At 35.0% G+C, this 26316-nt stretch overlaps 2 protein-coding genes and 1 long non-coding RNA gene across 3 annotated transcripts in view; 2 read left to right on the top strand and 1 right to left on the bottom strand.

Annotated features, from left to right (window-relative positions):
• LOC311295855 (uncharacterized protein) overlaps positions 1-26316 on the top strand; it is a 260836-nt gene that overhangs the window by 149427 nt on the left and 85093 nt on the right. The window lies entirely within an intron of this gene.
• On the top strand, positions 86-26015 carry LOC311295849 (uncharacterized protein). Its single transcript, XM_084417378.1, has 16 exons — positions 86-433; positions 3382-3702; positions 4232-4579; positions 10135-10272; positions 11345-11659; positions 13353-13658; positions 14921-15007; positions 15601-15951; positions 16444-16740; positions 17088-17387; positions 18433-18477; positions 19098-19133; positions 19551-19586; positions 20338-20634; positions 20960-21268; positions 24405-26015. The coding sequence occupies exons 1-16, from the start codon at positions 388-390 to the stop codon at positions 24500-24502; spliced, it is 3330 nt and encodes a 1109-aa protein (XP_084273504.1). The 5' UTR covers positions 86-387; the 3' UTR covers positions 24503-26015.
• Positions 25019-26316, bottom strand: part of LOC311295873 — a 183348-nt gene continuing 182050 nt past the window's right edge. The window contains exon 2 of the long non-coding RNA XR_014628408.1: positions 25019-25153. This is a non-coding gene — a long non-coding RNA (uncharacterized lncRNA). The remainder of the gene's footprint in view (positions 25154-26316) is intronic.

The raw sequence follows: 26316 nt of genomic DNA, 5'->3' as shown, positions 1-26316 counted from the left end.
TAGGCTGTACAGTAGGTGGCGGTAATACTCCTAAGGAGTGAGCGGCCAGTAACAAGAAGAAGAAGACTCCACCCAATCCCCGGTAGAGGGCGCTAAATTCCTGTTTTCTCCATTACTGACAGAGACGCTGCGTTCCGCCATTGAGTCTTCTCCTCTTCGCCACAATCTTTCAGGATATAGCGTACATCTGCTTATTTTTTCATAGCATATAAATAATAGTTAAACGTATTAGTGAATTACAGTTGGTAATAAAAGTATCTCTGTTGTTTTGTTCAGTACGATTTGGTTAACATAACAATCGTCGTTTGCAGTCCGTGTGGGTGCGGTTCAGAAACGACCAACAATTAGACAGAATCAAGATTTATATATTTTTGAAACAACATCAATATGAAGACCATTTCCCAAAATTTCATATTTTCATTGTTCGTCTGCGGTAAGTGTTTGATAAATGTTACCTAACTTTTGGTTTCATATTGTAACCGGAAACCGATTTCTGATTATTCCAACGCACTGAAGAGGCGAGCAGGGACAACGAACAACGCACCACAATCAGAGGGGAATGATATTTCTACTTGTATAGATATTCGATCGTTGTCATTAGCAGCCATAATACATAAACAACGCTCTATTAGGAAAAAAAAAGTTTGTTTATCTATAGAGTGCCGAAGTTATGACGTCACTTTGTAGGCCAAAACGCGGAAGTGAGTTAGCATTTTAGCACTACGGGTTCCCTCGCCCTAAAGTCTATGGGTTTTTTGAATGGGTTTTTGCTAAATCGCCTGAAATAAGGTCTGTGGTTAACAAAGCCTCTAAATATTTTCACGTTTTGATCTATGACATAAAACACACCAGTTATAACCTGCTTGTGATTTTTTAAAACTTTATTGTGTCTTAAAAACGGTGGTTGCTAACAGTTGCTAAAAGGGACTACATCCTTTGGCGGGGACTTAGACGTCATCATGACAAACATGAAATCTCTCACTAGCCCGCGTTTCAGCTTCACGTTCTTAGAAGTTTACCTTTCAGTTAATATAGCCTACATAACATTATTTTTGTTTTGTCCCGAGATGCAACCACAAGTCATCGAATGAAATCTCGTTTGTTTTCCGTCCGATGTTATCCAGCGGAGACTCTTGGTTCGTGCCAGATGGAGTAAAAAAGGCTAGCAGTAGCATAAATAAACGTTTTTCATGGCCAAATCAACAGCTAAAATACCTTTCGTCTTTCTCTTAAAATATCTAAAAGCTTGTTTACTTTGCCACTGTTTAATAGATTAGATCCGCTGCAGTTTTATTAAAGGCTAACGTTACGTTGAGAAATGTGTTTAATTAAAATATTCAAAATAATACCTGGTTTATTGACTTTTATTGTAACTTGTTTGGATATTATTATAGAAAGGGTGGGTCCTGCACCGTGTGAACTTGGCTTTTACCCACCTATAATAATATGATTGTATTTGTAAACAGCATTGCCGTAGTTAAAGCAGGCAATGATATTAATCTTTGTTATTTTAGTAGTAAATGTTAACTATATTTAATGTGCTATATAAACGTGGACAATTCCCAGAGAACACGCTGATATGTATAGCCTTAATGCACTGTAAGTTGACTGTCTGACAAATACACAAATTAAATGTTAAACTATTGTATACTACCTGTATACTATTGTAACTACACTCCAGTCAGCTCACAGTAATGTGAATGTGAGATAAAATTTACTACACAGGCTCTCACATTGGGGCTTGTGGATTACCAGGTAAAAATAGAAAATGTTAACAAAATGAGTATATATGGTTTATTTAGGGAAAATATATGGTATATATTATAATATAATATAATATATTATAATAAGCATTTGCTATTGACAATTCTCTTTAAATTCAACATATATAATTATATACAACTATTATATTAAATGTTTGGAATTGAACTGTGTTATGCTTGTTCAGAGATTATTTGTATAGTTATCTTAAATACATAGAACACTATTATAACTCCTCTATCTCTCCCTAGTTTTACTTACTCGATTAACCTTGTCCCTCATGGGGCTTTATTTGGGGCACAATGATCAGGCATAATAATCTTAATCACAAAGAAAATAATATTAAGGTTTATATAAACTAACAAAATAATAAACGAATAAATAAAACATTAACAAAAGATAAAAAAAAATCTCAGAGAGGCACGCATAAACAAAATTAGTTTCTAACATTTTTGGAAAAACAGAATGGGCAATATTTCTCATGAAAAAGTGGATAAGTGTTCATACCATAGACTGTAAAAATAGGTCCATACCATAGACTGTAAAAAATAGGTTCATACCCTATGGTTCATACACAGCGCAGATCATAATGAGCGAGCGAGTGAGTTTGAGGAAGCTTGATGATGACGTTGTTCCGCGACCATGGTGTGCTGTAGTCCGTTGATAGCCTACCGTTAGCATTTTATATCCGACGGCTTTATTTAGGCTTCAAAATGTATACATTTTGGATTAACTTGTAAAGATTATCTTGATAGACAAAACGTGTAAGGGTCACAACTCTTTGTTGAACACAGATCTTATTTTTTGCGATTTTCCAAAAGTCTATGGGGAAAATGCATTGCTTTTTGATCGAGGGAACCCATGCGCCGCTAACTTCCGGGTTGGCCTACAAAGTGACGTCATAACTTCGGCACTCTATAAGCCTTCCTTTGTTAAACACGTGACAACATAGGCCTACTACTTTTGAATGTCATTTTGGGACAAAATGGGTACACATGTATTTTAATTTATAATAATATTAATAAAAAAACTGGTTTGTTTGTACATTTTGAATTTAAATGCACATTTTGTTTGTACATTTTGATTTTATACATCTGTTATTTATTTTTAATGGAAAAAGTTAACGAAATACAAATAGGCCTATACCAGGTGCTTCCTCATTTTTTTTCTCCCTCTCTTTTAATGGTTATATCATCTCTAGCTATATCAACTCTCTGATGTTTATCCATAATTAGTGATATCAGACAGAAGCAATCACAACCACAAAATGCATCAGCTTCTAAACTCTATTATTTCATTCTTTTCTGAACAACTCTGTCATGTTGCTGCCTCTGAGATAAAATGTTCATATTTTGGTAAAAAAAAAAAAAAAACTTTGTGTAAAACCGTGAATGTTTAAAGTGTATAAAAATCGAATAAATGTAAAAGTAGTGCATCTTCAGATTCTTAAAACCACTGACAGGTTTTGTTTGTGTTTGTTACTCTGTTTGGAAGACTTTACATAAGTCAATTAGACATAAGTTAACAGATAGACAAGACTCAGATAAACTGGATTACTAACATGACCAGCAGTGTTGTGTAAGTTTAAACTTGGAGGAACAATTTCTGTTTGTTCTGCAGGAGTGTTTGGTGTTGGTGCAGATGAAGCGAAGACAGTGATGGAGGGAGATTCTGTCACTCTGAACTCTGATCTTACTGAAATACACACATATAGGCGGATTCTGTGGAGGTTTGACACTGAACTCATAGCTCAGGTCACTGAAGGTAACATCTTATCTAATGATGGTCCTGATGGGAGATTCAGAGATAGACTGCAGCTGGACAGTAAAACTGCATCTCTCACCATCACAAACATGAGAAGGAATCACTCCGGACTTTATAAACTAGAGGCTGTCAGTGAAAGTGGGACAATAGGCAAGAAATTCAGTGTTAATGTTTATGGTGAGCATATAATAATTATTATTTATTTTTTTTTATTTTTTTCAAGTTTGTTTTTGTTTGACAAATTAAACTGAATTACATTAAGATTGTAACTACCAAATTAGTTATACTGTGTTCAGCAGTCTTTCATTATTTTTGTTATGCAGTATCGCACTCATGACGATGTTCTGAACAGCAGCATGATGGCGATGGCCATTAACCATTTTTAATGGTTCTAGAAAGAAAATCAAGTCACTATATTTTGTTTAGGTCATTCCACCAGTATTAATAGTCCAAAGAAGAATCGGCAGTTGTGTAGAACTGAGAATTGTAATGTTATCTACTGAACACAGACAACTGCAGTGATACAAACATCGACTCTTGGCCAGTCCAGTTAAGCTGTAGCTACCTGTTGTACATGTCAAACTGATTATATTAATCTGCATGTTCCCTTATGTAGTAACGACAGAGCTGTCCAAATGTAAAACTTCAGATTGCTGTTCTACAAGTAATGGTGTTTAATCTCTTTCTGTGATTCTGTTTCTTGCAGACTCTCCACCTGCTATTGTGGTTGGTAAAGTTGAAATAAAGAGTGTGTCAGTGATGGAGGGAGATCCTGTCACTCTTCAGACTGGTGTTACTGAAACACATGGAGATGAGCTGATAGTGTGGAGGTTTGGAGATAAAGGAAAACTCATAGCTAAACATGACATAGAGGCAAAGAGCTCACTATTACATGATACTGATGAGAGATTCAGAGACAGACTGCAGCTGGATCATCAGACTGGATCTCTGACCATCATAGACAGCAGAACCACAGACTCTGAGCTTTATACAGTGAAGATCAGCAGCAGCAACAAACAGATCTTATACAAGAAATTCAGTGTTATTATCAGTGGTGAGTAACTTAAGTCTTTTAATGTAATGATTGTTTATCAGCTGTCTGTAAATCAGGTAATGTGACTTCAAAGGGCTCATATTAGGGGTGTGCAGCGGAGCCTAAATCTGTATCTGTTACCATCTCAAAATTAATTGTATTTGTATTCAGATAAAACTGGAAATGGGTTGTGTATAAACCAGAAGTTTGAAACTCACACGAGAAGCTCAGTTTAAATATAATTATGTTCCCTTCAAAGTTTTCATTTCACAAGTATGCCTTGTATAACTAATAAAATATTTATATCTATTATAATAAAATATAATCATTTATTTAAATATATTATGATTAAAACAATAACACTAAATGTCAATGTTAAATTAACTTTTTTTTTAAGAGGAACTTTTGTACAGAGTTGTCAGGACAGTCATCCACAACCTCAAATAAGAGTTGTCTGACTCTAAAACATCTGATTGGAGAACATGGATTGGATAAAATATTTAGTGGTTGAAAAATTGCTAAAACAACTTTTACTATGCATACAAATGCAAATTCTGACAAGTATGGTATCACATGGATGGGCAGATTCATTCCTGCAGAGTTCAGCTCCAACCCTGATCAAACACCTGAAACAGCTAATCAAGCTCTTCAGGAATACTAGACAGATACAAGCAGGTGATCAGGGTTGCTGTTAAACTCTGCGGGAAAGTGGACCGCCCATCCATTATTTATTAAATCATCTAAGGTTTAAAACATTTAAATAGACATATCAAAAATGTGTTTGACTTAGTTGATTTTACTCTTGACAAAGCTCTGTTTTCTGAGAGATGTGCAGAGATGACAATGTGGCTATTTGATTTGTGATCGTGCTTTACTCATTTCATTCAGAGAGTTCAAAGTAATTCACTGCAAACACTCATTATTGAGTAGTGATTTTAGAGGTTTATATATAACATGCTATGATCATCTGGCTCAGCTGTTATTCACACTGTAAAAAATGGTCAAATGATTGTCAGCTACAGCTGCTAAACAAAAAACATAAAATTAAATAAAAATGTCCTGGTTTAAATAAGGTGAAAGAAAAAAAAAAGTTTACAGAAATGTTCATTAAACATTTTACAGAAAACAAACTGTTATATTACATGTATTTCCTGAATTATGACGATCAAACACCTTGACTATATATATTTTTTAAACCGTAAAATTACTGGCAGACAAAAAAAAACCGTAAAATTGAAATAAAATATCATAATATGAATAAAATGCAAAAACATTTTCAGAAATTTTCAGTAAATTAATTTCAGAAAAACATTTATTTAACAGGTTTTTCCTGAATGATCATGATCAAACACTTTCACTGTAAAATGTAAATATCTTACTGTTAACCATTGGCTAGCTATAACACACAGGATCTAATGTAAGTACAGACATCACTGTGTTAGTGACTAGACAGCTACTGCCTTTAAATAAAGCAACATTTAGCATATTGCTGTAACTGTGTGTTTCTAAAGCACTTTTGTCATGGCAAAAATGCAAGAGTAAATGTGATCCGACAATTTTGGCTACATATTGGTGATGATATAACCATCATGTAGTGGCCTGATTCACTGATACTACCCAGTCAAATCTCTGATTAAATTATTTAATATTTTTATGTTAGTTATTAAATTCTTAAACAATAAGTTATTAAACAATTTAGTATTAAACTGTTTATTGTAGCCCTACAATAATACTGCATAAAATCCTGCAGTCATTATACAGTAAATGTTTTGACAGGATCATGTAGACACACAGACATCAAGAATCATCATATGTATCTCAACTATGGCTGCAATTGTCGATTTTTGACGATTGACGATTTTTGTTGGTTGTCACCATTGATGAGATTCATACGCTGTTTCTTGATGTCTCTGTGCGTCTAAAAGACACAGCTCAAACTTTTTCTGAATAATGACTTTAAAAAACTCAGAATATCTGTTGTAATACTGATGTCATAATATCATAAAACTGCTGAACAAATATGAAACTAACAGCTGATTTATTCAGATATTTCACTCAGTGAGTCAGACCTCTACATGATGACTGTATCACCCCTGATAAATAACCAACATCTTCTGATCAGATTTTCTCTTGCACGTTTACTATAATAATCACGTCTTATAAACACACAGTTAAGCAGCCAGCGGAAAACTAAAGATTAAAAAGTCAAAACAGTAAAGCAAACACTGAATACATTTTCTATAAAAATTGTGAATTTCTGGAATTTGTCATTAATGGCATAATACATAGGTAATACATTTTTTTTTACAGTGCTGCAAACACAAAGAGTAACCGTGTTTGACAAATATTTTTCCTATTATTCGGTAGAATTCGTCATTTGTTTTGAAGCCATTACTGTGCCTTTATGAATAAGGTATTCGGCTTCTGGCACATCCCAACTCCCAAGCCATATATCACGATTATAGAGACCAAAACTCAGGATTCTCAATATTATCAGGGTTTTGTTCAAATGAGATGAAAATATTTTAAAAAAAGCACTGATAAACACACGGAAAACATTTGAACATGTTTTATATTTAAAAATCAACAAACAACAAATTAAATTATTAGCTCTATGCACTTTTTTTAAGCAGAAACTTTAAATTATATGACCGCCGTCAATAGCAACGCATTATAACACAGCGCACATCTCTTGTATCACCGCGAATGCGCTCTCTCGTTTCATGCAAATGCAACTTATCGTCTTGCTTCTCAGTTTTTGATTGTATTGAAAATGAAATCAGAAGACTTAAGTATTAATACTACTATATTGTCGTAATGAAAAAATCATTTCATCACATTTCTGGAAATCTGTTTCAGTCTGACTGCTCTGATCGGATTTTGTGTGGTTTATGTAAACGGCAGACGTTGTTATAGGAAACATGCTGAAAGTCACTGCAGAGACAATGTCTGTAGAAAATGACAATATAATTATATTAAAATTATATATATATATATATATATATATATATAGTTTAATCTTCATTCATTACAGATTTTAATGTTTATATGTAGGCTAAGACCGGAAGTATGTTGTCGCAACGCGGCATTAATTCATTTATTGAGATACAAACAAAATGTCATTTAAAAAAGCAAGAGAAGGATTGCTTTTGGCATTAAATGACAATCTCTTGTCAGAAGAGGAGTTTTTACTATTGTATGACGTAAATAAATCTAAAAACCTAGATTTACTCTCACGTTGTAGCGACTCCGGCAAATCAGCTGTTCTCCCGTAGTAGACCGTTACAGTAGAACGTTTCAAAGTAGCAGTTAAATTCGCGCATGCGCAATACAACGCCAGAATGCCGTTGCCGTTCCACCAGAGGCTGTTGCTTAAAGTCCCTATTATTTATTTGCCAGATCTTCACTCAGGTTATATAGTGCTGATGTTTATAGTGTGTGTTATAGATCAGACACACTCACACTAATGTCTGTCTTTATCATTACAGTATCAGATCTACACTCAGGTTATATAGTGCTGATGTTTATAGTGTGTGTTATAGATCAGACACATTCACACTAATGACTGTCTTTATCATTACAGTATCAGATCTTCACTCAGGTTATATAGTGCTGATGTTTATAGTGTGTGTTATAGATCAGACACATTCACACTAATGTCTGTCTTTATCATTACAGTATCAGATCTACACTCAGGTTATATAGTGCTGATGTTTATAGTGTGTGTTATAGATCAGACACACTCACACTAATGTCTGTCTTTATCATTACAGTATCAGATCTACACTCAGGTTATATAGTGCTGATGTTTATAGTGTGTGTTATAGATCAGACACACTCACACTAATGTCTGTCTTTATCATTACAGTATCAGATCTACACTCAGGTTATATAGTGCTGATGTTTATAGTGTGTGTTATAGATCAGACACACTCACACTAATGTCTGTCTTTATCATTACAGTATCAGATCTACACTCAGGTTATATAGTGCTGATGTTTATAGTGTGTGTTATAGATCAGACACATTCACACTAATGTCTGTCTTTATCATTACAGTATCAGATCTTCACTCAGGTTATATAGTGCTGATGTTTATAGTGTGTGTTATAGATCAGACACACTCACACTAATGTCTGTCTTTATCATTACATGATCAGATCTTCACTCAGGTTATATAGTGCTGATGTTTATAGTATGTGTGTTATAGATCAGACACACTCACACTAATGTCTGTCTTTATCATTACAGTATCAGATCTTCACTCAGGCTATATAGTGATGATGTTTATAGTGTGTGTTATAGATCAGACACACTCACACTAATGTCTGTCTTTATCATTACAGTATCAGATCTACACTCAGGTTATATAGTGCTGATGTTTATAGTGTGTGTTATAGATCAGACACATTCACACTAATGTCTGTCTTTATCATTACAGTATCAGATCTACACTCAGGTTATATAGTGCTGATGTTTATAGTGTGTGTTATAGATCAGACACACTCACACTAATGTCTGTCTTTATCATTACAGTATCAGATCTACACTCAGGTTATATAGTGCTGATGTTTATAGTGTGTGTTATAGATCAGACACATTCACACTAATGTCTGTCTTTATCATTACAGTATCAGATCTACACTCAGGTTATATAGTGCTGATGTTTATAGTGTGTGTTATAGATCAGACACATTCACACTAATGTCTGTCTTTATCATTACAGTATCAGATCTACACTCAGGTTATATAGTGTTGATGTTTATAGTGTGTGTTATAGATCAGACACACTCACACTAATATCTGTCTTTATCATTACAGTATCAGATCTTCACTCAGGTTATATAGTGCTGATGTTTATAGTGTGTGTTATAGATCAGACACACTCACACTAATATCTGTCTTTATCATTACAGTATCAGATCTTCACTCAGGTTATATAGTGCTGATGTTTATAGTGTGTGTTATAGATCAGACACACTCACACTAATATCTGTCTTTATCATTACAGTATCAGATCTTCACTCAGGTTATATAGTGCTGATGTGTATAGTGTGTGTTATAGATCAGACACACTCACACTAATATCTGTCTTTATCATTACAGTATCAGATCTTCACTCAGGTTATATAGTGTTGATGTTTATAGTGTGTGTTATAGATCAGACACACTCACACTAATATCTGTCTTTATCATTACAGTATCAGATCTACACTCAGGTTATATAGTGCTGATGTTTATAGTGTGTGTTATAGATCAGACACACTCACACTAATATCTGTCTTTATCATTACAGTATCAGATCTTCACTCAGGTTATATAGTGCTGATGTTTATAGTGTGTGTTATAGATCAGACACACTCACACTAATATCTGTCTTTATCATTACAGTATCAGATCTTCACTCAGGTTATATAGTGCTGATGTGTATAGTGTGTGTTATAGATCAGACACATTCACACTAATGTCTGTCTTTATCATTACAGTATCAGATCTACACTCAGGTTATATAGTGCTGATGTTTATAGTGTGTGTTATAGATCAGACACACTCACACTAATGACTATCTTTCTGTAGCTGTTCCAGATCCAGGTCTATCTCCAGGTGCTAAAGCAGGGATAGTTGTTGCTGTTCTGCTGCTGGCGGTGGTGCTGGTGGTGGCGGCTGCTGTGATTTGCATTCGCTACAGAAGGTCTGAACTAGAAAAACATATAGGTAAGTACTACCTACAGAGAAAGATAATGAGCTTTTTTGCAGAAGTGTAGGGTTGAAAAGAGTCATATTGTTCATATTAAATATTTAAAGTTACCACAAGTTACTTTACTATAATAATTAATTTTTGTATGAATATACTGTATAACTCAGAGGCACAGTCATTTGTAGTCAAATAGTTACAAACCCATAGACAGTCTATGTTGCCATGAAACATTGAAAATACAATTTAAAAAAATAATTTAAATTATGAAGAATATGTCATATAATACTCTAATAATGCCAGCGGTTCTAGAGTCTGTGGATATTCAGGGTATAGACCTTAGTCAGGTTAGACACTATTGAATTAAACACGGATGAAAACCAGGCTGTGAGGGATAGACTTACAGTCTTTACATTGGCATGCACTGCCAGTGCGTCAGCTGAACAATCGGTATGTTGTTAAACAACAGTAAAATCCACTGAAACACTTCTATCCCTCACAGCCTCCTCATTTTCATTCCTGTAAAAATTAAACATGGCGCTACCCTGACTAATGTCAATACCATCTCTTCATGCATATAGAAACATGCTTTGATTAAATATTGGAATATGATACACTGCAGTGTTTGACCTTTCAGGTTATTGTGGCAATGTGTGGAATTGGTGACCATTGGTTATAAACTTTCAAAGTATATTTTGGTTATTGGTTATAGACTTGCAAAGTACCGGTATATTTAAGTCAGTTTAAATGTTTACCTTGCAGATAACACAAATGTAACGAGACTAACATTTACTATTAACAAAACACTCTCCCCCCAAAAGATCTAAATGCAAATGGCCAGACTTGTTATATTTGATTGTACGTTGTTTTCAGAGTTATATCTCTGAAATATATTTTTTATTATTATATCAGAATGAATAGAAGCTCTAGTATTGTCTGCAGAGCAATGCCACTTACTGTGTATATATATACATGCAATATATTGTTTGTGTTACTATAGTTTACACATATTGGATATACCCACTGATCACAGTTGGATCTGGTTACTGACATTTTTAACCTGACTGTTAACTGTTTCTGTATGTTCTGTAGATTCAATTAAACCTGAGCCTGTTAAATGTAAGGAGGGAGATTGTGCTGTCCTACACTCTAAACATGAAATAAAGAAAGGTGTTCAGATGTGGTGGAGGCGTGTCTCAGATAAAGTGTCTGCTATAGCTTCAGTAAGTGAAAAGGACAAGAAGACCTATTGGTATGATCTGAGATTTAGAGGCAGACTGCAGCTGGATCCTCAGACTGGATCTCTGATCATCAGAAACCTCAAAAAAACAGACGCTGGAGTTTATTTCCTACAGATCAATTGCAGAGGAGGGACCAAATACAGAAAGTATAAAGTTACTGTTTCTGGTGAGTAGATTTAAATGTATATCAATGTAATAATTGTTTTATTTAGATTTACAGTGATTACTTTAGTGTAGTATAATATAATAATTATTCATGGATAACATAACTGTCATTTACAGAGAACCAGAGAAAGTCCTGAAATTCTGTTTCTGTGGGTTGATTTCATCTGGTTTTAGTAGTTTAGGTTATGGTTTCATAAACGTATGTTTTAATGGTTATGTTTTAACAGTTCACAACATTCAGATTAATATCAAACACCTCCGATTATTAATAATAAATATTATTATTATTATTGTGTGATAAAAAATGGAAACTATGTAGAATGTACTCGTCTTCACAAAAACTACATGCAGGGTTTTTAAACATCTTGTGTGAAGAAAATATTGTTTGTTCTGGGCAGTATGGCAAGCCATGGCAAAAAGCTAGTGTGTGAAGAGTAGTGCACCTAAAACACTATTTAGGTGAATTTAAACAATGGCTAAGTTGCTAAACGCATCTTGTTGTAAGGGCCCTGTTCATGTTGGACAGACATTTTAATTGCATTTTTTGTCTGTTAAGAGGCACAAATACACTCTTTATGTATATGCCCCCATAACTGTCGTTTTAGCTGAGTGGGAGCTCTGGGCATAAGCTGTAGCAGCTCCGTGTTGCAAGCACCAGAAACCGACTCCTCCTGAAACAAGACTCGAATTTTCTTATTGTTTTTTTTTTCTTAAGAAAGGCACTGTTTACGTACAAATGTCTTACACGGATCCACTGAGCGACAAAGAGATGAAAAAGAAAATCCTTTAAAAAGCATAAGAACTCCTTGTGGCACTGCATCAGCCACAATTGCAAACTCTTTTGGAGTAACAGGAAACCTATGCTTTACAATAGCAATAGTAATTATAAATTGAACCATTTTGGTTGAAAAGTTGAGATACAAAAATAATTTAATTTGTAACCCAATTATCAAAGAAAAGATTTATGTTTATACAGTAGGTCCTTATTATTCCAAATTATATAAGAGTGAGGTGTAAAATTGTGTTTAAAGATGAGGGGCCAAGCTAATAACATTTGCCTATAAAAAAGGGATAATTTGATAGGAATTTTCATTATGTTATAATTGCAGGTTAATTTTAATCCCCCTAGTTTGTAAAAAATAACATTAGGGATCAGATTCCAGATAGATGCGTGTTTAATAATAAAGTTCTTTATCCAATTTATTTTAAAATGGTAAAATCAAGAAAGTTTTAACCCTCCTTCTCAATGGTGTTCATAAGTACAGATTTTCTGACAAAATGAGTTCCAAAATATGACTAAAACATGACAAAATATTATTCCAAACAAAGTTGAGGAGCATTCTAAAAAAAATTTAAGAATGGCGGTGTCAACACTCAAAGAAAGAGCAGCGTATGTTAACCAGGTAAGAGTTCCTTCTTTAATGGCTATACGCATATATTACGTCACCAAAACACACCACAGCGCATGCGCATACAGCGTCCGTTACATGTTGGATGCTTATCCAGCTACGTCATTGTGCTACAGGCTTCAGCGAGGACCTCTTGTCTAAATTGGAGCCTTTCATATTATAGGTTTAAACACCTGGGGCTATGGGAATCACTCATGGGCGATGCCCCCTTCCCCTGAAAAAATGGCCACAGTTGGAAAAAATAATAGTTCCTTCATGTCGTCTATGTTTTGGTTCTCAACACAGGTGAAGTGGAGATGAAGTCAGTGAAGGAGGGAAAAGGTGTCACTCTAGAGTTTCCAGGAAAGAGTGGGGATATACAGTGGATGTTTGAAGAGAAGAAGGGTTTTATAGCTTCATTAATGATAAAGGACAATGAATGTAATTATCCTGATGGGAGTTCTCTTGGGAGATTCAGAGACAGACTGGAGCTGGACACACAGACTGGATCTCTGACCATCAAGAACATCAGACCTGAACACACTGGACTTTATAGAGTAATAGCAGATCCCGGAAATAACTGCATGAAATCATTCAATGTTGTTTTTGATGGTGAGTACTGAATGTCTTTATAGTGTAAATCGTCTGTCATAATGTTTAATTTTTCTGGCAATCAGTGTGACATAAATATGAGACATGGTGAAAAGAAGTATATACTGTGCCATTTTCACATTGACATGAATATTTTACTTTCACATCACGATGAATCATATTTTGTGTTTTATTTTATTGTATTTTTTTTTTTACTATAAACAGATTCTATAATTTACAAATCTCAAATCGTCCTCCATTTATTGATGCTAAAGTGCTTTATGAATTGTTGAAAATTTGAAATAGCCAGATAATCCTAGGTTATGTTTTATTATTCACACTTCACATTCTGTTCACACTCTTTCATACTGTACATCTGTAATCATCCAGATTTTTATTTTTTTTGCATACTTAAGTCAGTAACATGCGATGAAAATGACTTGCAGTATTAAGAATCAAGCGTATGTAAACTTTTGGAGTGATTTTGTCTAAATGTAAACATCTTTTATGTGAAATAGATTAATCAGGGTAGTAGTAATGTAGAAAACATGACATTTTTATGATCACTGTTATTTTGGTAAAATAATAATATTTTGCAGAGTCTGCAAGGTGTATGTAAACTTTTGACCACAACTGTATATATGAGTACTTTTAAATATTATCTGAATATAACCAAGTATGTCAACTTTGGATTCCAATTGGCAAATAATATAAAAATAGTCTCCAAAGCAAATGGTTTAATCCTAGAGCAGAGATCTGGGCCTCATTTATAAATTTGTGTACGCACAGATTTGAACTTGGTGTGTGCGTATGCTAAAAACCATGGCAATGTTCATATTTATAAAAACGCTCTTTGACATGGAAAAGTTCTTAGTCACGTCAGGTTCTGAGCAGACGTACACTTTTCCTTGTGTCAGAGTGTCGGACTGTCTGAGAACTGCAGGTGTTTGATACTGGTCTGCATTATAAAGTAGAGCATCTGGACGTTGACTGATGCTCTTATGCATGTTAATGACATTATTAACCCATCTGCGGAGATCTGAAACCATTCAGCTGTGCACAAGATCATTTGCGATTTATAGATTTCACATCTGAAGAGGCGTATGTGTGTTTTCTGAGCATTTGTTTGTTCTCACACACACTCACATTTCAGAAATGATCGTAAGCGTTTTATAGAGTGACTGTTCTTGAAAATCTCTGTGCAAAACTAAATGAAGTGATTAAGTTGAGTTTTGTGTGCTGGTTTTGTCCTTTATCACTCGCTCATCTCTCTTTTCTTACAGATCCCACTGAGACCTCAGGGAATGAATCCGTGATTACAGCTTTTTTGGGTCGAATCCAGAGGTTTTGTGGACTGGCAAGAATTGATGGCAAGTGTTATCTTATGCTCTCACAAGAACAAAACAAAAGGCTAATGTTCATTGTACTATGAAAATATACTGTAACTGTAAAGATTATAAATGTTCATGAGCCATTCCTTTGCTATAGTAAGATTTGTGAGTTCACAAGTAGATCAAATCTGTCCTGAAGGGCCATCACATATTCATCATCTAACACGAGATTCAACTCATCAAATCATTAGTAGAGACTGCAAGTGTGTCATTTATCAAGTCAAGTCAGGTGTATTTGTGTAGTCCTTTCAATTATGTATCCTTTCAAAGCAGCTTTTCAGACGGGATTTCTATATTCTCAATACAAAGCAAATTTTTGCAGAATGCAGAATCATTTGGTTTTATGTCTCTGTCCGCATTTCGACATTCCATTAGTTTTCTCTAGGACTTGAGATGCGACTTTAGAGTTTTATTAGAGACCTTTAAAGAACCAACTTTCTACCAGTGCAAATGATTGTAGAAAGTGAAATTTAGACTTATTAGTCTCATGAGAATTATTAGTCAAGACTTAATGAACTCTGTTGAATGTTTTTTTTGTTTAATCTCTAACTGTTTCTGTTTGTATTTTGTAGGGGTGTTCGGAGATGAAGAAGATGAAATGAAGACTCTGTCAGTGATGGATGGACGTGATCTCAATCTAAACACTGATACTGAAATACAGACAGATGATGAGATAATCTTGAGGTTTGGAACAGCTTTTAGGAAAAGACGCCCATATGTTACCATAGCTAGATACAGTAAACCGGGCGATGAATTTATATCTGGGGAGAGGAGATTTATAGACAGACTGAAGCTGGATCTCACTGGACCTCTCACCATCACCATCACAAACTTCAAAATCACAGACTATGGACATTATTATGTACAGATTACCAACAAGAAAAAGAAGAGCTTCAAGTCTTTCACATTCATTGTTCCTGGTGGTGAGTACCTCAAGTCTTTAACAATCTTCAGTTTAGCCATCAGAGAGAGAGAGAGTCATTTTACCTGTGTCTATTCAGCTCTCAGCAACGGTTGACGGCACATTATATTAAAGCTAATGAAGAATAACATACATTTACACAATCTGAGGAATGCTACATTTCAAAATCAATAATGGAGCACTATAGCTAAAGAAAATCCTCAAAGCACCGAAACTCCAATCAAGAAAGTTGATATTTGCCACCAACACAACTCTATCCATAGCATTGCAAACTTCTTTATTTTGTTAACAGTCTCATTTTTTGTTAGAGGTTGTTTAACTGCATAATGTCAACACAAGAGCAGATGTGATGGATCTGAGTATAAGAAAATATGAAATTAGACCAGCAAAGGTTTGAATAGGGATCAAAACTAAATCTTAGCTTAATCTGTTTAGTAACAGCGACTTTTAATCTGTGTCTGACTAAATGTTGTTTGTTTTCTAAATGCGTTAGGTGATGTTGTGAAGTCAGTGTCAGTGATGAAGGAAAAGCCTATCAATCTAGAAAATAAATTTACCGATGTACAAAAAGAGTATCCGATGATGTGGACATTTGGACCCCATGGCATGATTCTAGTTGACACCAACACCTCTAGATGTAATAAGAGATTCAAAGACAGAGTGAAGCTGAACAAGAAGACTGGATCTCTGACCATCAAAGAAAGCACAACAGCAGATGATGGAGTGTATAATCTACAGATCATCAGCAGCAACAGAGTCATAAATCAGAGATTCAATGTTACTGTTAATGGTGAGTAACTCTGTCATTATTAAATGGAAAGGTTGTGCGAAGAACCAAACATGTGAATTCAGTTGTTATTATTATTTTATTTTTCACCCTCAAATCATTCAAAACATTGACCTTTGTTATATGGGCAAAAACACTTAGACTTTTTCAAAATATCTTTGTATGAGTGATATGAGTGTCGCAGTTTTGTGTTTTTATGAAGTTTTGAGTCTTTCTCCATTTCAAACTGATAGAACATTATCTGAATGATATTTGTGTAGTAATTTCAAACTCTGATGTTCACATGCACACACTAATGGCAACATTTCTTTGTGTTTCTGTGTTTCTATGTGCTGCTGTCACTAATGAAGAGAGGATCATATCAGTGACAGAGAGAGAATCAGTCACTCTAAACCCTGAAACTGAAATACAGAAAGATGATCAGATAGAGTGGATGTTTGGAGATCAAGACATTCTCATAGCTGAAATCAGAGGAGGGACCGGAGAGACACATGATGATGATGGGAGATTTAAAGGCAGACTGAAGCTGGATGAGGAGACTGGATCTCTGACCATCACAAACAGCACAGCTGATCAATCTGGAGATTATAAACTACGGATCGAATCCAACAGTGGGGATTCAGACAAGACATTCAGAGTTGTTGTCAGAGGTAAGTATCTTTAGTCAATGTAATAATGATCACAGTTCTTCCTCATACATTCAGCATTTTTCTCCTTCTGTAGTAAATTCAGCTGAAACTCTATAAAATACAGACATTCAAACACAAGGAATTAAATCATTTCAGTGTTCAAAAATGTAAGATTACAGTTTCACAATTCCCCATTGAACTAGATTGAAACAAACGTGTTTGTGTACATCTTTTAAGTGTTATATTTGAAAATCAACAACAAATACAATTATCAACTCTATGCACATTTTTTAAGCATAAACATTAAAGCTGCAGTATTTAACTTTATTGTGTTCAAAATTTACAAAATATATAATGAGTGAGTACATCATGAATCCATTTTCCAAACCGTGTTTTTGACTTATCCTGAATCACTACGGTCCACCTATAATAAGTGTTTATATTCGACTATTTTAGACCGGTCGGGTCGCCACCACTGCGGAATAGTCCAGTATGGGTTAAACTGTAAAAAATTGATTTATAAATGGGTACGCTTTTAAAACATCTCAGTTCAATATTTCATGTCTGTTCTCGTACAAAAAACTACGTTGCATGCTGCACTTGCGTCAGACTGATGATGACTGGACAGGATTTACCACCAGTTTTTCATAATCACGATATCAAACATGGTTTAAATGATAATTAAATTTGAAATAATAATAACCTACTAACCGTCAGGACATTTTTATCATGGTTTATCGTGAAAACAGTAATCATTTCATCCCTAACTTTTAAACGTTTTGTTGCTGACCCGCGTCCATAAGTACTTCCTTCAGCTTTTATTTAGATCATAAATTCAGTTTCTTCAGAAAAATATGAAAAGAAAGAACATGGCACTACAAGACGCATCTTGCCAGGCTTGATGTCAGTGATCATTGGTTCACACATGTTTTGAATTGAACAAGCAACAGCTCGCTTGACAGCTGACCTGAGATGTGATTATATGACCTTATTTTTTGTAATCAAAATGTCTAATGAATTTAAAAAGGGTCATTGTCTAATAAGTCTGTGAATGTTGTTTAAACAGAAAACTTTTATTCATCTAAGTCTTCACTGGGTCACTCGGAAGCAGGTGAGATTCTGTTGAAGCTCTTTAACTATCATGATCTAATGTGTGTGATGTGGCACCATTTTACACTGTTCATATATCCAAGGTTTTAACTTATATTTATATAGAACGTTCACTAAATATGCTACTGACAATGTATTAGTTAAATGATTTTGTGCATTGTATTTCTAATGGAAATCTGATGGTAGAATGTTGATGTTAGGCTGGAGTCACACTAAAAGACTTTCAAAATGTGTGAAATCATAAACATGATGATAAGAAATCATAGATTTAGCCGTTTTGTTCCTCTAGTGTAGTGTTTCTCAACGGGGGAGTTGGAAGCAAGATTTTTGAAAGAGAGGGGGTGCATCCAAAAGTACTTCCATCAGCTTTTATTTAGATCATAAATTCAGTTTCTTGAGAAAAATATGAAAAGAAAGAGCATGGCATTTCAAGACGCATCTTGCCAGGCTTGATCTCAGTGATCATTGGTTAACGCATGTTTTGAATTGAACGAGCAACAGTTCGCTTGACAGCTGACCTGAGATGTGATTTATATATGACCTTATTTTTTTGTAATCACAATATCTAATGAATGTAAAAAGGGTAATTGTCTAATAAGTCTGTGATTGTTGTTTAAACAGAAAGTCAATACGTGACACCGGATCAGCTGGAAGCAGGTGAGATTCTGTTGAAGCTCTTTAACTTGAGATCATGATCTGATGTGTGTGATGTGGCACCATTTTACACTCTGTTCATATATATCCAAGATTTTAACTTATATTTAGAATGTTCACTGAAAATGCTACTGACAATGTTTTAGTTAAAAGTCGTTACAAGTACTTCCTTCAGCTTTTATTCAGATCATAAATTCAGTTTCTTGAGAAAAATATGAAAAGAAAGAACATGGCACTACAAGACACATCTTGCCAGACTTGATGTCAGTGATCATTGGTTCTCGCATGTTTTGAATTGAACGAGCAACAGCTTGTTTGACAGCTGACCTGAGATGTGATTATATATTTTTTTATATCACAATATCTAATGAATGTAAAAAGGGTCATTGTCTAATAAGTCTGTGATTGTTGTTAAAACAGAAAGCACTTACGTGAACCTGGATCAGCCGGAAGCAGGTGAGATTCTGTTGTGTGCTGAAGCTCTTGAACTTAAGATCATGATCTGATGTGTGTGATGTGGCGTTCAGGTGTTCTTGGGGGGCGTTCACGAGTTTACACCAAAGATCCAGACAAGACAAGATTAGGGGTGACCCCAAATAGTCGAAGGTTCAATGCATCATTAGGAGGACTACCAATCTCACGGTCGAATCTTCGCAGAGGTGTTATGAAACGAGGATCATGCCATTTTTGCTTGAGGGTGCTCAGTGCTAAGTGAATATACAGCCTATTATGTTAATGCTGTAAATAAAAATGTGGAAAAAAGAAGCTTTTAATAAGGATATTCTCCAAGCCTGGATTTAGCATCAGGAAAACCATGATCGCACTTCTGCCGGCCAACATTAACAAGTTGGTTTTCTTTCTCTTCTCAAAACGCTTAACGTGAAAAACGCTTTTAAAACGCTTAAAGGACACTTTAACGTGGCTTAATGTATATTAAGACAGTGATGTTACAAGACCAAACTCAGTAAAGACCACACTAAGCATTTTCTATGAGAGGAAAATGCTTAACGTGTAATTAATTATTAAATTATTGCTGCATAATGTAAACACAAGAGCAGATGTGATGGATCTGAGTATAAGAAAATATGAAATTAGACCAGCGAAGGTTTGAATAGGGATCAAAACTAAATCTTAGCTTAATCTGTTTAGTAACAGCGACTTTTAATCTGTGTCTGACTAAATGTTGTTTGTTTTCTAAATGCGTTAGGTGATGTTGTGAAGTCAGTGTCAGTGATGAAGGGAAAGCCTATCAATCTAAATACCAACATTACCGATTTACAAGAAGAGGATCAGATGCTTTGGACATTTGGACCGCATGGCATGATTATAGCTTACACCAACACCTCTAGATGTGATGAGGGATCCAAAGACAGACTGAAGCTGAACAAGAAGACTGGATCTCTGACCATCAATGACAGCACAACAGCAGACGCTGGAGTGTATCATCTACAGATCATCAGAAGCAACAGAGTCAGAAATCAGAGATTCAATGTTACTGTTAATGGTGAGTAACTCTGTCATTATTAAATGGAAAGGTTGTGCGAAGAACCAAACATGTGAATTCAGTTGTTTTTATTATTTTATTTTTCACCCTCAAATCATTCAAAACATTGACCTTTGTTATATGGGCAAAATCTTTGTATGAGTGATATGAGTGTCGCAGTTTTGTGTTTTTATGAAGTTTTGAGTCTTTCTCCATTTCAAACTGATAGAACATTATCTGAATGATATTTGTATAGTAATTTCAATCTCTGATGTTCACATGCACACACTAATGGCAAAATTTCTTTGTGTTTCTCTGTTTGTATGTGCTGCTGTCACTAATGAAGAGAGGATCATATCAGTGAAAGAGGGAGAATCAGTCACTCTAGACCCTGAAACTGAAATACAGAAAGATGATCAGATAGAGTGGATGTTTGGAGATCAAGACATTCTCATAGCTGAAATCAGAGGAGGGACCGGAGAGACACATGATGATGATGCTGATGGGAGATTCAGAGGCAGACTGGAGCTGGATGAGAAGACTGGATCTCTGATCATCACAAACATGAGACCTGAACACACTGGAGTTTATAAACTACAGATCATCAGCAGCAGAGGAACCACAAACAAGACCTTCGAAGCCTTTGTTATAAAAAGTGAGTATTGTCTTTCAGTTTAATATTTTAATGATATTTCCCTTACTGCTTTTACAACAAATGAAATGAAAACATGATGAATACAATGACTAAACTATAATATATTTTTATCATTTAATTGGTGTGTTTATTTTCTGAATTATGATGGTAAAGCACACTGGTGTTCAGACTGTGGTCCAGGGCCCATGAGAGACTACAAGGGGGTGCTAGGGACTCCAGGACAATATAAAAGCCTATTCATTTAATTTAGGAAGTCACATGATGTGTTTATTAACATCATTATTTAATGTTGCTCATATATAGTATTTTAGGATCATGTGGATTCGTGTTATCAAAAAAGTTTGAAACCCCCTGGTGAAGAAGTGTGGATGAGAATAATTATCAGATCATGACAGAAAGGAAGTTTGATCTTTGCATCTGTTTGAAATCACATAAAATGCTGTCAGTATCAGTTAATTTGGGGGTCTTCAAAGGACCCCTAAAGGTGCATTCACACTACAAGCGACTTTGTCGCTGCATGTCTCCAGTGTCTGGTGATGAGGTCTCTAGTGGCCGTTCCCACTACTGGGTGCCTAGTAATGTTTGAGAGTAACATTCATGGATGTTATCCCATGTTGTACAGTTGTAGACAACAAATCAGTTTTCTTGCCACTACAAACAAACATTTTAGAAGGAAAATTCTAAACATAAATGTAATGAGTACATAAAATGGATAATATTAAAGATGAATGAAAAGCAGAGAGTGCTCTTTGCCATCGTGGCTATTTAACTGCAGCAAAAGAGCAAATGCTGGTCATTCAGGCTCAGAGTCAGAGCGGCGAGGACCACCATGTACACGGAGACATCATAAATTATAGGACAGTTTCTAACTGCTAAAATTAGCTTATTCATCTTCCCTCGAGTCGGCACTGAAGAGTGACGGATCAGGTGCGTTCCACTGACTTCACTCCTATTGGTTGTCGCTCCCAAAAGTCGCTCTTCATTTGCATAGTGTCATATTTGACATTATGCAATGCGTTGCTGGACACATCCCCTTCGGTCGCCAATGGTCACGGTCGCTCATGTCGCCGGAAATCACACACTCTCTATTGAAATGAATGTGATCCTGTCGCATATAATTATTATTTCTGCATATAATTGCTACAATCTGTTGTATTAAAATCTTCTCCTGACCTGCACACTCATTTCATAGTAAACCACTAGATATTGCTTTAGATCAGTAAAGATCTGAATAATTGCAGTAAACATTACATTTAGACTGGATCAAGTGACACGATACCTGAGTTTATTCGTTGTTACTGTCCATGGTGAGTAATTCAAGCTGTTATAATCAAATTATAATCATATAAGCAACAAATATCGTCCTCTTAAATTAACATCTGTTTATTAGTTAAAATTACAGTTGCATATTAGTGAAAATGTGGTAATTTGATGAACTGTTTTAACATTGAGCAGACATGTGGTTTCAGTGTAGTGACATCAGCGATCACAGAAGAAATATGGCCTACAAATAGGTTTGATTAGTTATTGGATGAGGAAAAACTGAAAGCGCTGAAAGCATCATATATTAGCAAATCAGTTCATCTTACCTGCACAAAGTGACCATTTAAATAATAAACTCATGTGTAAAGAAGTCAGGATACGTCACCTGTCGGTTCAGGGTCCTGCTACACATTACAGTGATACTGAGAGACAGTAATGTGAAGTTTTGACTCTTTCTCCATTTCAAACTGATAGAACATTATCTGAATGATCTTTATGTAAATACAATATATATTTTATTTGTGAAAAGAAAAAGATCACCCGAATGCTACGAAAAAATATTTGCATATCACTGCCAGTTTTTTACAAATACTCTATGTACACACACACACTGTAGGAGAATTTACAGTTAAATATCAAAGGACCAGATATGATAAATGAAGACCCCGAGTCAGAAGTGCAGTCAATTGAAGAAAAGTTTACTGAAGAATAGTTTGCCCCACTCCAATGCCATGAAAATCGTGGATGCACACCATCAGAAAGAATATTCTCCAAGCCATGATCGCACTTCTGCCGGCCAACATTAACAAGTTGGTTTTCCTCGGGACATTCTAAAACACTTAATGTGAAAAACGCTTTTAAAATGCGTAAAGGGCACTTTAACGTGGCTTTATGTATATTAAGACAGTGATGTTACAAGACCAAACTCAGTAAAGATCACACTAAGCATATGTAGCCTACAGAAACGCAGATGAGCGCAGAATATGAACGGAACGAGTTCTCTTTATAATAACGTTTTTTCTTTGAGAGGAAAATGCTTAACGTGTAATTAAACACATTGCTATCATATTCTGGGCTCATCTGCTTTTCTGTAGACTTTATACTGTGCTTTATTAATAAGGTGTGTGCAGAATTTGATGTCTTAATAACTGTCTTCTTGGGATATTAAGCCGTTAAGCGTTTTTCACGTTACGCGTTTTAGAATGTAGGCTATTTATCCGCACACACAATTTGAAAAGACTCAAACGGACACAGATAGAGTGAAAGACTAGACTGTTTCTTTCTATCAGGTAGGGAAGCCTATAAGTGATTTCAAAACATTTCAGCCGGTTCTAATTTGATTTCTGGATGCTGTGAACATGTTTAGCTAAAGACTGCCACTCCAGTTTAGCGTTTATTGTCGTCTCTGCATTTAAAAAGACAAAGTTGACAAATCTGGCAATCCTTTCATAATTTTTATATATTTTTTTATTTTCATTTTATTTATTGATCATGCAGGGTTATCTAATTGAACTATTTGTGGCTTGTATTTTGTGACGTGCGTGTTTCTCCTCGGGGTTCCTCCCACAAAACAGGATTTCTGATTGTAAATATTCAACATGTTGGATATGATTAGAGATCGATGCGACCCGGACGTTCTTCAGAGCAGATTCAGTCACTCTTAATACACCTCACACCACAGGACAACCTGCTCAAATAATCTGTCAAGATAATCAGGAATTTTCCTAGGATTGACCCGGAAGGGGAGAATTGGCCACAAATCGGCCCGGTTATCTTGTAGTGTGTGTTCAAGCTTAAGTTTTGAAATCTCTTGATCAGTACATCTCTCTTTTTAATATCTGTAATTGTCTGTATTTTCTGGCTGATTCCGCAGGAAACAGAGTGAATGATTCAACGACTGTAGAGATGCCGCTGCTGAATGAAGAGGATCGGGATGCAGGGACTGAACATGAGGGGACGAGTTTACTTTAAAGAGATAAGACACGCCCACCAGTGTCAATCACTCTGACATCATCAACAATTCAGCTTCAGCTACAACAACAAAAACATATTTCTGCTTATAAGAGCCTTAATGTGAGAAATGAATCCGTGTCTGTTGAGCTGTTAAACTTGTATGTAAGAAGCTTCTTTGGTTTTAGATGAACAGGGAAACATTTCATATATTGTTTTTATAATGTTACACTTCATACCTGTTACTCTATTAACATAATACTAGTCTGACTTTTACAGCTTTGATTTTGTGTGATTGTAGACAGTGAGTTTAAGTAATATGGTTTTTTTAGATGTTTTACCACAGCAGTATTTCTCTAACCATTGAATGTTTTATGTAAATAACAGCAGAACCAGATTAATGTTGTTCAGCACTGATCACAGTGTCTTTAAAGCTGAGATCACATGACCTTCTCTTCATGTGTAGAAAATCATTAGTGCATCTTTGACCATTCAGGGTTACTGAACTTCACTGTAAGTGACCCTTTTATTGTAAAAAAAAAAAAAAAAAAAAAAAACTCAGATGTGAATGCCAAATTGTAAATGTGATCTGAATTTATTTGTATTCATGATGAAGCACTTAAAATGATTCTTGTTGCACTTGTAGCAAAAAAAAAAAGATTGAAAAATTGCCTTTGTTCAATCCTAGTAGGCTACTTAGTTACACTATAACCACATTGTGTTGTTTTGTTCATTTTGACAAAAGCATCTGCTTGAGGAATACATGTTCATGTTAAATATATAAATGCCTCTGATCTTTTTACATTTCTGTCCTCTAGTGGAAAAACACTTATTTTGCTTCCTAACAGCCGTTTTAGCATGCAACAGGTTGGAAATTGAAGAGTATAATAGTTTTGTGTTCTAATTTGGCATGTTATTAAAAACCGAATTACAGTTCAAGAAAAGTTCAATCCAGCCAGGAAAATGCTCTATAGATGCACTTCATCTTTTTGAGCACCAGATGGCAGTAGAAGTGTAAAAAAAAACAAAAAAAAAACTTCCGAGTAAAGAACCCTTTCTTTTACTGTCTATGGTAAAGAACCCAAATTTATCATAGACGGAGTATATAAAGAAATGTATACGCTTTTGTGTTCAAGGCCTCGTTGCTTTTGTAATTTGTGGCTAAAACACTTAATAATAACCATAGCAACGCTATGTAATATTAGGTATAGTTTAATTCTATAACGCATACAGTGGCGTTTTAGGCCCTTTTTTGTAAGCAGGCTGTGTATTACTTTATATTACAAAGGTATGTGTACAAAACGGGATTAAACCGCTTAAACGTATTTAAAGGGATAGTCCACCCCTAAATTAAAATTATTTCCTCATATCAATATCACCCCCTGAATGTGTGTGACAGAGCTGAGTGATGTCCAGATGTGTGGTCTGGTTGCTGATGGGAGTTTTCAGCACACAGCTGTAGGTGTTTTTATCTTATTGATTAAATATAAGACATTTCTCAGGCAGTAAATGTGGATCTTTCAGAAGAATTTAAGGAGCGCTGGACTGTTCTTGACTCTGTCTACCAAACAGAAGTGTTAATTTAACTCCTAAAGAGTTGAATTTGACTCTGTTTCAGATAACATTTGGTCCCACTCGAAATCAGTGTAACATTTACTCTTTGGTCAGTGTCAAGTTTTTAGAGTTAATTCTACTCAATATTGAGTAAAAAATAACAATGAATTGTGTAAAAGTATTTAACACTGTAGTTTAATCACACTGTTAAGAGTAATATGATTACACAGTATAGAGTTAATTTATCTACAATTTTACTTAAAAAAATTACACTTTTAGTG

This window comes from Rutilus rutilus, assembly GCF_951802725.1.
Source record: "Rutilus rutilus genome assembly, chromosome: 8".
NCBI classification, from domain to species: Eukaryota; Metazoa; Chordata; class Actinopteri; order Cypriniformes; family Leuciscidae; genus Rutilus; species Rutilus rutilus.
This window is presented reverse-complemented; position numbering and strand designations above follow the sequence as displayed.

Excerpts from the sequence above, each read along its gene's own strand:
- LOC311295849 (XM_084417378.1), top strand. The coding sequence starts at position 388 with ATGAAGACCATTTCCCAAAATTTCATATTTTCATTGTTCGTCTGCG. Across the intron at positions 434-3,381 it reads ATTTTCATTGTTCGTCTGCG|GAGTGTTTGGTGTTGGTGCA; the intron begins GTAAGTGTTTGA and ends TTTGTTCTGCAG. Across the intron at positions 11,660-13,352 it reads GTATAAAGTTACTGTTTCTG|GTGAAGTGGAGATGAAGTCA; the intron begins GTGAGTAGATTT and ends TTCTCAACACAG.